At 41.6% G+C, this 11,214-nt stretch overlaps 1 protein-coding gene across 1 annotated transcript in view; it reads right to left on the reverse strand.

Moving 5' to 3' along the window:
* DOCK2 (dedicator of cytokinesis 2) overlaps positions 1-11,214 on the reverse strand; it is a 173,616-nt gene that overhangs the window by 78,314 nt on the left and 84,088 nt on the right. Inside the window, exons 34-35 of the mRNA XM_018558336.1 lie at positions 9,500-9,585; positions 2,030-2,186 (exon numbers count right to left, since the gene is read on the reverse strand). Coding sequence (XP_018413838.1) covers positions 2,030-2,186; positions 9,500-9,585 — 243 coding nt within the window. The remainder of the gene's footprint in view (positions 1-2,029; positions 2,187-9,499; positions 9,586-11,214) is intronic.

Consider the following 11,214-nt stretch of genomic DNA (forward strand, 5'->3'; position numbering starts at 1 on the left):
CGAACGACAGTGAGTGAATAGCCGAATGTCGCCGAGCGGCATTCGGCTCGGCTGTTCTGCTCAGTACCTCTGTGGTACCGAGCAGAATTGAAAAACAGTGACAGCTAGCTCCATCCAACTGTTTTCTATTGGCCGGGCGGTTCTGCTGCCGTCAGAATAAAATAAAAAATCACCATAGGAATGCATAGCTAGATTCCTATTGGCTATTTCACTTTGCAATAATGTCATAGACTTACCCGGACCGGAGCTCCGTGACCGCAGCGCTTTGGCTCGGCTGTGACGCCACACCCGACTCCTCCCACTGGGCAAGGCGCCTCCTCAAGAACACAGGTGAGTCAGTCACTCGGCGTTCTATCGTTGTGGAACGTCGAGTGACTGACTCTGTGTGAAACAGAGCTACAGACTACCATAGCAGCAGAGAGTGTGGTTCAGACTGCCTTACAGGGACTCAGCTCCCTGCCATCCACTGGGACTCACCTCTGCCATACCAGGATACCGGTTAATCCTCTTGAAATTAGTCCACACTAGAACCGCAAGTACTAGGGGATCTTCGCCCATCTATTAGTAGCCACTTCTAACCGTAGTCTGCTATTTGCAAATTGATGAACTGTGTCAGCTAGTGTAATTGAACGTGCTACATCAGGAAGAGTGGAGGTATTTGCTGGATTGTGTTACTCAGGCTGGAACCTTCTGTTATAAATATTATACGGAAACCTTCACAAATTATCCCAGTGAATCCTACAGGCTATTCACAACATACTATTGAGTGCTGAGGAGCGGGGAAGCTGTTTTAGGCAAGCGTCTTCCTGCGACACCTCCTCAGAAACTACAAATTACCTCACTCCTCCACTCCACTGAATATATACCCTGCTTACCATCACACCTAGCTGACCCCCCGCGAACCTCAGTGGCCAATAGCCAGTCAACACTCTTAGGACGGGTACATGATGTGGAACGGTCCCCCATCGCACTGAGTGCATTGGGGTTCCGCCAGACTGACCAAACCCTTACTCCTTGAGTGATTAATTCCGCAGCTGAGATCCAGGAATATATTGTGCCTGCTGGACTGTGACAAATAGCCAATAGCAAACTAGCTATTGCAAACCGAGCAGGGAAAGGTTTACTCGATCGAGCAGAGTGAACCTTTCTGGGAGAAAGTGTTTCTCTCCCGGGTGGCCGTATTAGACTCCCAGAGCATCCGGGAGAGTAATGACAGATGGCGTTCCTGGTTACCAGGTAACCAGGAAATCCATCTGTAATTACACACTGAGAACTCGGAAAGGCCGCAGTGATATCATAGTGGCCCGGTCGGGTTCTCAGTGTGTAATAAAAAGATACCATAAGATGTCTATTTTGTTTATTAGTAACAAAAGCTTCTTCTATGTACCTGTCTGATTTAGATTTACCTACCTATTGCGCTTGACTTTTTCAAACTTCAAGGCTCAGCTTTACCAACTACCATTCTCCTGCCCTTATTAGGCCCCGTTCACATTGAGCGATGTATCGCGCGGTAATTCCCGCGATATCGCGGCTATTTACCGCGCGATATCGCTCTTCAATGCTTTGCAATGGGGCAAAGGGTCCTACTGTCGCGGGTCGTGTGTCGCTACAGCAGGACCCTTTTTGGAGCGGATTTTGCCGCGATTCAATGGTTTTTGATGCAAGCATTTGCGCGATATCGCGCAAAATGCAAATCGTGCGACATTTGCGAATCGCTCAATGTGAATGTGGCCTTAGACATAGTCTCACTGAGCAACAGAATAGCAGTCGCCTGGGCTTAGTCAAGTTAGGCCCCAGTAGCAAAGTAAACTAAACTAAACAACTAAATCAGAAGAAACGTTTTGGGCTAATAAAGATAATGCAGGAATCCTGCGCTGTTTGTTGTTGTGAGGACTTTATTAAAGAGGACCTTTACATTCAAAAATCAAATTCTACCAATGCATCCCTCTATGTAAGTAAATGTTTTGATGAGTTAAAAGCTTGTTGGTCCTGGCTGGTGTAAAAAAGAAATAAAAATAATTCCACTCACGAGTAGGTTTACTGTGCAGCTCATGCGGTTGTATTTGCTCTCGTCAGTTACCACTGCTCTGTAATCCAATAACCTTTCCAGAAGACCTTTTATCAGTGCCACAAAATTACTGACTCCTTTAGTAATGGATGGAAACTTTTCAGCATAATCCAGCAATCTGTGAGAACACAAAATATACAATATATTGTGATAGCAACTGAGCCTATTGTAATAACAGATTAGTTCAAACAAGCAAGAAATAACCCAAACATATATTTATATAAATAGTCAAACTTTGATCTATACAGCTTACATTTTGGCAACTGTGTCAGTGGCTTAGAGTTAATTCTTGTATTGTTTCTATTGTCTTGTATTGTTTCTTTGTATTAAATAGAACCTAGGGAACAGTGGCAATTTTAGACGAAATAGGGAACCTTGGCAGAAGTAGAGCCCCGAGTCTGAAATATTGACCCTGATTTGCTAAATGAGTAGATCATGTTCACTTAGCAAGCACTTTACAAAGAATATCCAGTCAGTTTTTGCTCGCACATGGAGTAGAGCTTGTTTCAAAGTAAACAAGTTCTACTGTGATTTTAAAGCGATTTTGCCGCGTTCCGGAGCTGATTTTTCATTTTGCTTTTTATTAGCTTAAAATGGGCTTTCAGGTGCAGTCCAGTGCACTTGCAATCATTTGTATGCTTTTTCTTGTGTTTCCATGCATTCCAGTGCATCCCAGACCCGACAAAATGTGACATGCAGTATTTTTCTGGTCTGGTCTGATCTGGAACGGACTGCTCTGGTGTGAACAGAGGCCAGAAATAGCATAGGGATACATTAGGATGGCTTTTGGTTCTGGAAATAATCTGGTCTGGTGATGATCTGAATGTGGTGTGAACAGTCCCTTAGTAAATAAGGGCCACTGCATCAGTTGTTCAAGACAATTCCAGGTAATCATGATGATAGGTGCTATGGTAACAAAAATGTTTCAAGAATCATGCTACCAGAGGCAGAAAAAGGACACATTATTGTTATAAGAGGCATAACTTTAGCTACGATTACAGATCAACAATCGTACTCTGATGTTTCATGTTACAGCTGCATGTTACCTTAAGGCCTGGTTCACATCTGTACGTTTTGTAGCGCGTTCAACGCTCTACAAACGCTCTACAAACTGCTCAAACATGAAAATCCCATTGTTTTCTATGGGTATGGTTCACACCTTGCCGTATTTCAGCCCGTCTGAACGCGCTACAAAACGGCCTACGCCTGAAAAGGTACATGAGCTTCTTTGCGGCGTTTTTGTAGCGAGTTTCATTGGGATACAGCCAAGTAGCCTTCGGAAACGCGCGCTTGTCACGCGGTTTTTTACGCACGACAAACACGCATATTCGATACGCCTAGGTGTGAACAGAGCCTAACATGTCTTCTTGTTTACCAGATACAGTTTTATGTACACAAGCTAAATTTAAATGTTTCATTTTTAAGTTTCATATTACAGAAGCCAGAAGAATATCAAGTTAGTTGTATAAAACTTCTGCATACAGTCCACCGTCCTGTGCACAGGTATATACACCTGCCGATCCCTAAGACATCCACATTCCTAGATATGTCTGGACATCTGTCTTCACTATCCCCACTGCGCCTAACCAAGGATATATATTTAGTGGCACTCTCTTGTACTGCCTGCTGACTGTTGCCATCCAGTCCAAGTGCCCACGGCATAGGGAAGCTATTACGAGCTTGTCCCACCCCCCTTCCATCGTTCCACCAATCACAATTGCGGGACGGCCCTGGGCTCCTCCCAGCTGTCAAATTTAAATAGACCGAATCCTTCCCGCATTTTTTCTTCCACCACGATCCCAGGCTTGACAAAGAGGCAGCGGCCTCGAAATGCGTAGCCGACTGCAGTGTGACACCCCTTACTTATGCCGATCAGCCCCGCGCTCACTGCCACGTCCACCCACCGCTCACTGTATTCTGACAGTGACAGTACCGCCTCAGAGCGGCTTCTCTCGCACAGCCGACAGGACTCAGCCTGGCCAGCTGTTTCCTTACGGCTCTTAACAGCATCTTTACCACTACTGTTCAGCTTATTCATAGACATGGCCATATGATGCCAACCTCAGCCAGCTACAAATTCCTATGTGCTTTAGTCACATAAGTCGATCTTGACCAGACACTGCCATTAGCAGCCCATCAGACCCTGAGCCCACATAGCCCTCAGCACTTGATGGGAGGTCCAGTCAAGGTCTGTTCACATACTCATCCACCCACTCCACTCTCATCACACCTGGCATCCTAGCATCTTGGCTAACACCACGCTTCTGCACAGCGTTCGCAGAGGAATTTCCTGGGACACAGTGACATCTTAAACGTGAGTGATTTTTATACAGTAGTAGCGCTCTCAACCAATTTGCTTATTGTCACTTCACACAGGGCCCCTCACCCTGTCTTCATAGAGCTTGCACACTGTTTTTTAACCATTGTGTTGTAAACCTTTTTTTTTTAACCCATTGTTCAAATCAATTGTGGCCACCCCCCTAGTAGTGGTTACCCCTTGTAGTGCGCTTTTCCATGTTTCTTTTGTTTAAGTTATAGGCTTGACAATACTATCGATTCGAAGCAATATCAGACTACCAGCACAAAGCACTGAGCAACACACATTCAGCACATTACAATGCCAAGAGGCTATTTACAAAACATAGAAAGATGCAAAAGCATCACCCCAAACTACTTTTATTTAACTCATTTCAGTCGAAAAAGCATTTTTTTCTGGTAGATTTATGAGTAACAAATGCTTTTATCTATGTCCAAAATACTTAATTTTTATTTACTATAAGAAAAAAAGTTTCTTTATTGTTCAACCAAAAACTGTGTTAACATGCCTAATTGCACACCATATCAGCTATCTCCTTAAAAAATAGAGCTACAGCCTTCAGATATATGTGTGGGTAAAAATTGGCCAGTGGCACCACAGTTAGATGGCAGAACCAAAAGACCTAAATTTGGAGACACGCTTGAGACAGGTGTCTTTCTAAAAAATTGAAGCCTTCCGGTATTAGAGGGTAAAAAAATGGCCAGTGTCACCACAATTTGATAGCATCACCCACAGGCCTAAATGCAGAGATAAAAGATATGAATTGCTTGCTTTTTTAAAAGGTACTGGTCCTAATAAGTACTCCTGGGTTCAGTAAATATCCATGAATGGGGGAGCATAAAAGAGAACGTACCCTACCCCTGCAATTAACCAAACTTAAGCACTGTTAAATCACTGATAGTAATTCTCATAAGCACTTTGGAGTTCAGAAAAGTTCTACCACAGTTAGTGTTTTGATCCACCTAATTTCTTCCTATACAGTCAGTAAGCTCTGCCAGTCTTGTCACTATACCCGCTACAACACACTGGGATATATTTACTAATGGATTAAAGCAGGTTCACTTTGCAAAGTAAATTTTCACTTTACAAGGTGTAACAGGGTGCCTGTTAAACCTGCCAGGTTGGCAGGAAAAGTGATTGATGGAAGATATGTTCCTCCATGGATTCTTAAACAGCCCATCATGCACTGACTAATGTAGTTTGCAATTATCATTCTTAAGCACCACTAACTGGCCAATTTTCGTTGATCAAACTACCAAATTTTCATTTGAGCAAGTGCCGTTTTCATCTTGAGATTTTTGTTGTACGAAAATGCCACAAATCCATCCATTTTCTTCCAACTAGACAAAAAATTTCTAGCCTGCTTGAAAGACTAAAATCTGCCAGCTGTACAGTAATTGCGGTTGGGCACTTCCCATTAACTGGCAGATTTTCGGACGAAAAAACGAGCATGACCGAAAATCGGCAGATCATTTTAAGGTGTATGGGCACCTTTAGATATATGATAGTTCTTTACCCTATGTTATTAAAACATGTTCTGGGGCTGGTTTTACTAGGAGTCTGATAGAGCTCTGGGTGGGATAGACTCCTGGGTCCATGGACCAAAATTTGGTAGTGACTGCACAGGTCCTCATTAGTGTGCAGCTGGACCTAGCTGTGCAGTGTGTGTCTCAATGGAAAGAGAGACAGTGTGCTGAATGCAGCAAGCATTTGTGTTTGTAACTGTTCCCTTAGAGCACGTGTCAAACGCAAGACCCAGGGGCCGAATCCGGCCCACCAGGCCATTTCCTAGACTTCTACTTTCAGATCTAGGTATTAAGTTATTACTAAAACCAGTGATAATCAAATGCAGAGGCAATTATGATTAGATACATTTATATAGTCTTACAGGCCCTTTGAGGGCAACCATAATATTGATGCGGCCCTCGATTAAATGGAGTTTGACACCCCTGCCTTAGAGGAAACGGACCCAGCTCAAAGGACTAGCGCAAATAGACATGTGCAATGCGTTTCGTTCCGAATTGGAATTCGTACAATGCAAAAAACAAACTCCCCGATGCAATGTTTACATCTGGCAGTGGGCAGAAATAAACAAAGCATGCTATTGGCTATTTAAAATAGAAATACCCAATAGCAGGCTGGCTAATGCTCCGCCCACTGCCTGATGTCAGTCACAGAGGAGCGGACCTGAGAGAGAACTTTCCCTCTCAGGTCCGCTCCACTGTAGGAGCAATAGACATTCTGTTATTGACTATTTTAAATTGCAATAGCAAACTGGAAGTGGGCAGAGCAATAGCCAGATTGCTATTGGCTATTGCACTTTGAAATAGCCGATAGCAGCATGGCTGCCTCTCACTGCTTTCTGTCAGTCCCAGAGGAGCGGACCTGAGAAAGAAAGTTTTCTTTCAGGTCTGCTCCTTTGCTGACTGACAGAAGGCAGTGGGCTGAGCGATAGCCAGCCTGCTATTGACTATTGCAATTTAAAATAGCCAAAAACATAATGGCTATTGCTCCTGCATAGGAGCGGACCTGAGAGAGAAAGTTCAGTGGGCGGCCAGCCTGCTATTGAGTATTTCAATTTTAAACAGCCAATAGCAGGCTTTGTTTATTTCTGCCCATTGCCAGATGTAGACATTGCATTGGGGAGGTTTTTTTTCCAATTGTCGGCAGACGCTGGAAAGACTTATTGAGACTTATTTTAAATGAAGGACTTGTGTTTTGTTTTCAATGAAAGGAATTTTTTCTAAGATTTTGTATGTTTATTTACATTTTATTTAACCCTTTAGTGAATGAGTAGGGTACAAGTTGCCCTTACTCATTCAGAAGGGGGGGGTGGCATATGGGTGACCCCTTTATGAAAGGGGTACCCAGATGCAGATCAGCCCCCTGCCCACAAACCCCCACAACCCCCGGGTCAAAGATGTGAGGAAGGGGCCATAGGCATGGGGACAAGAAGCTTTTTAAGGGGGTTTCCCCTGGAAAAGCACCCTCCTAATTCCAAGGGCATGTGGCCTGGTATGGTGGAGGGAGGGGGGGCCAGATGAGCCCCCTGCCCACAGACCCCCACAACCACCGGGGCTTCCTTTTTTTTACATGAGGGGTCCCCCATAACATTCCTGTCAGACCTAAACGGTCTGGTATGTAAACGCTGTTTTTTTTGGTGGTGTCAGAAATTTAAAAAAACATGTCACTTTTTTGCAACAAATTTTAGTTCGTAATGATCATTTAACTAATTTGAAATTAACGAAATTCGGATTCATCCAAATACCAAAACGAATTGACTTTCAGACCCGAGTCCCGAAAAACAAAATAACAAAACATCCGAAACTAAACTAAACACATTATTTGCCGGCTTACATGTCTAATTGCAAACACTCAGTAAGGCTCAGTGGAGCAGAGCTTTATTTTGTTTATGACAATTTCTTTTTGGCTGGTGCCTGTAACCTTTATGTTTATTGCTGTCCAGAATTAAAGCTGGCAATTTTGTTGAAGAGACTGAGTTTGCCTCTGCCTTGAGACTAGTTCCCTACAAAGGGAATTTCCACATGGCTTAGTAAATGATGTGATGCTGTGCTGACATTTATCATTTATGCATGTGCAAGAAAAGAGCCCTGTTTTTTTTTTTTTTTTTTTTTCTCTTGGCATGAGGTTTAGTAATCTTTGCAAAGTTAATTGTTTCAACATTCACTAAAGAAATCATTCCCTTGCAAAGTGAAAATAGTCTTTTGCAAAGTGAACATGATTTACTTCCCTAGTAAAGCAGTCGCTATGGCTGCTCTCAGCTTCCCTTATAGTGAGGGGCTAGGTTATTCAGTTCCCTCACCTGACAGGCTGCTGTGAGGTGGCTGTGAGGTGACTGACCAGAGTGAAAGGATGCACCATAGGTGAGCACCACATTTTGCTGACCAAATTTTACATTTGAGCAAAATTTTAAAATGTATTAGAAATCCAATTCAAATTAATATTCAAACAGAATCTCATTACTATTTTTAATATGATGTCCAATAATACACATTCTATAGCAATGTTTTAGAAACCTGTACTAATGTACACATTACATTGCATGTTCATGTCAAGGACTCAGAGGTGTAATAGTGTGTTTTAGTGCTACTCACGTCTTGCAACTGTCTTGTATCGCAATGCACTTCCCTCATTGCTTGCAAACTATCCACACTACAGCTTTCAAGTTAGTATATACTGAAAAAGTAAGGACTGAACCATTTCTTTACATGAAGAGTCTTCAATGCACTTTATAAACGTAGGAAGAAAATGGTGTAAAAAGCATCCAACATACCTCAATGTGCACTGAAACTTCAGATGCATATGGTGTTGCAAGTCTAATTTTTTCAGCCTCATATGACATATCATTTGTAAGCTACATGTGACAATTGCAGTATGCTGTGTTTATGTTATTGTAATCTCAAAGGTTTTCTTAAACTATTCTGTCACATGGAGCATAGTGGGCAGAGGTATGAGATGTGATTCATATCTTCTTTTCAGAAGAAAGGCGAGTTTATTCATGTATTGCTCAGTTAGCAGTGAGGACATTGATTGGAACTGAGAGCAGGTAAATGGGGAAACATGCCTCGGGCAACGTCTAAGTAAGAAGTAAGCGATCTCAATGACACATGTTGCATGATGCATGAAAGCATGCAGTTGCTAGATTTAAAAAACCTCATTCATGCAGTTCATGCATTCACGCAGGACGCTCCACTTTCCAGAGCATGTACTGCGTTTTTCCTGCAGAGCTCGTCTGTCAGATTTACAGCAAGATCTGGATCTGTGTATCAGGAGCCCTGCTAGGCCTCAGCTAGCTGGTCCACCTCTTGACCTCTTGAAATGGTACTGCAGATTAACTTATTTTTAAAGGAATTTTTCAGAAAGCAAAATACCCCTCTCAAAAGCCTCTGAAGAAGCCCACTACTCCACCACATATATAGGCAGTTGCCTTGGTCTGTTAATACCCACCAAACATCGCACATACAGTACATGCAATATACTTTTCTATTTGCATATCTGTTTAGTTTAGTTTATATTAGAAATCAAGCCTTGTCATGAAAAAAAGGGGATAGTGTTTGGAAGGAAAAAAATATGTATATTATGCATTGTCTCACATGTTTTCAAAAAGCTGCATGTACTGCCAGTCCCCACGTCCTCCTTCAACTTCATGGTCCAGTTTCAGTATTATTTCATTTTCAAACTGTAAATGAAAAGTACAAAACTGTTAGCTTTAGCAAATTATCCACATTAGCTTCAATAAATGAATTGCAAGACAAAAAAGCCATCAAGCTATGCAAGACAATGAAAAATATTGTCAATAAACAAAAAAAAGAGTCAAAAAGAAATGGATGAAGAAGTAGAACTAAAATCAGATGTTGCAATCTATTATTGAGCTGCCTTCATTTTTGTTTACAACTTAAAGTGACACTAAACACAGGTGTTAAACTTTAAAAATGAATTCAAGTACCTTGACTATTAACAAAACTGGACCTTATTTGTGTATCACTCGGCTGTAGATCCTCAAATCATCTCTGAATTTGTGCTGACACTGTCCTTTCTTCAGGAGGGTGACTACTTTTGTTCTAGATGTTCCCTGTGTGTGTATTGTGAAGTAGCCAACGTTCCAAGCTCGCTCCTGTGATGAACTGCAATCTCAAGACAAATTAGTAAACTAAACATGAGATTATAGTCAATCACAGGAGTGAGCACGGGGCAGTGGCTACTTTACAATACACACAGGGACGATGGGGAACAAAAGTAGCCACCCTCCAGAAGGAAGGGCAGTGTCAGCATGAATTCAGAGATAATTTGAGGATCTACAGCCAAGTGATGCAGAAATAAGCTACATTTTTCTTAGTTGAGGTACTTAAATGCATTTTTAAGGTTTAACTCCTGAGTTTAGTGTCACTTTAACTGCCACACTTGGATTTCTGTCCAAGTATTTGATTTCTATAGTTTTTTCCAAGAAATATGCATACATCAGTATCATAGAGCAACAAGGGAACAGGTGTAGGAAACTAAGCATGCTGGGATTTTACCAATTGTGCATTGATATATTACTGGCAAACTAGAAATAAAATAACAGTTGCAAGCACTATTTACCAAATATATTTTATGACATTTCTGGATTCCATTATACATTAATTGGTTTAGGTTTGTGTTACCTTTCTAAAATCCCCAGTTTGGCGGAATTCACAGAGCATCATATCAAAAAAGATTGGAATTGTGGATTTACGTAATTCAGCTTCTGGTATAAGTGTCATTTCTAGAATTGGTCCAACCATTCCAGGAATGAAGCAGATCTTATTCTTATCTAATATGAGGTAATATAACAAAAATAAAACTGTAGATACCTTTCTAAAATCCCCAGTTTGGCGGAATTCACAGAGCATCATATCAAAAAAGATTGGAATTGTGGATTTACGTAATTCAGCTTCTGGTATAAGTGTCATTTCTAGAATTGGTCCAACCATTCCAGGAATGAAGCAGATCTTATTCTTATCTAATATGAGGTAATATAACAAAAATAAAACTGTAGCTTTATACAGCAATAACATATATATTTATATTTAATATATTTATCTAGCTTATGCTTTAAAGAAATATCTCACTATAACGTAAGCAGCAGAAATGACAATTATATTTAAAGCATATATTTCAAAAAGGCATGTTTATGAATTCTATTCTTAAAGGAGAACTATGAGGTGAGTGCTTTTCACTCACCTCATAGTTCTAGCCGACCTGTGACAATGAGACTGTCACAGGTCGGCTCAGTAGATCGGGAGGTGAGCGAACATATACCGGCGTTTGCTCACCTCTCGATCCTGTC

Source organism: Nanorana parkeri, unplaced genomic scaffold, assembly GCF_000935625.1.
Source record: "Nanorana parkeri isolate BGI_ZX_2015 unplaced genomic scaffold, ASM93562v1 scaffold332, whole genome shotgun sequence".
NCBI classification, from domain to species: domain Eukaryota; kingdom Metazoa; phylum Chordata; class Amphibia; order Anura; family Dicroglossidae; genus Nanorana; species Nanorana parkeri.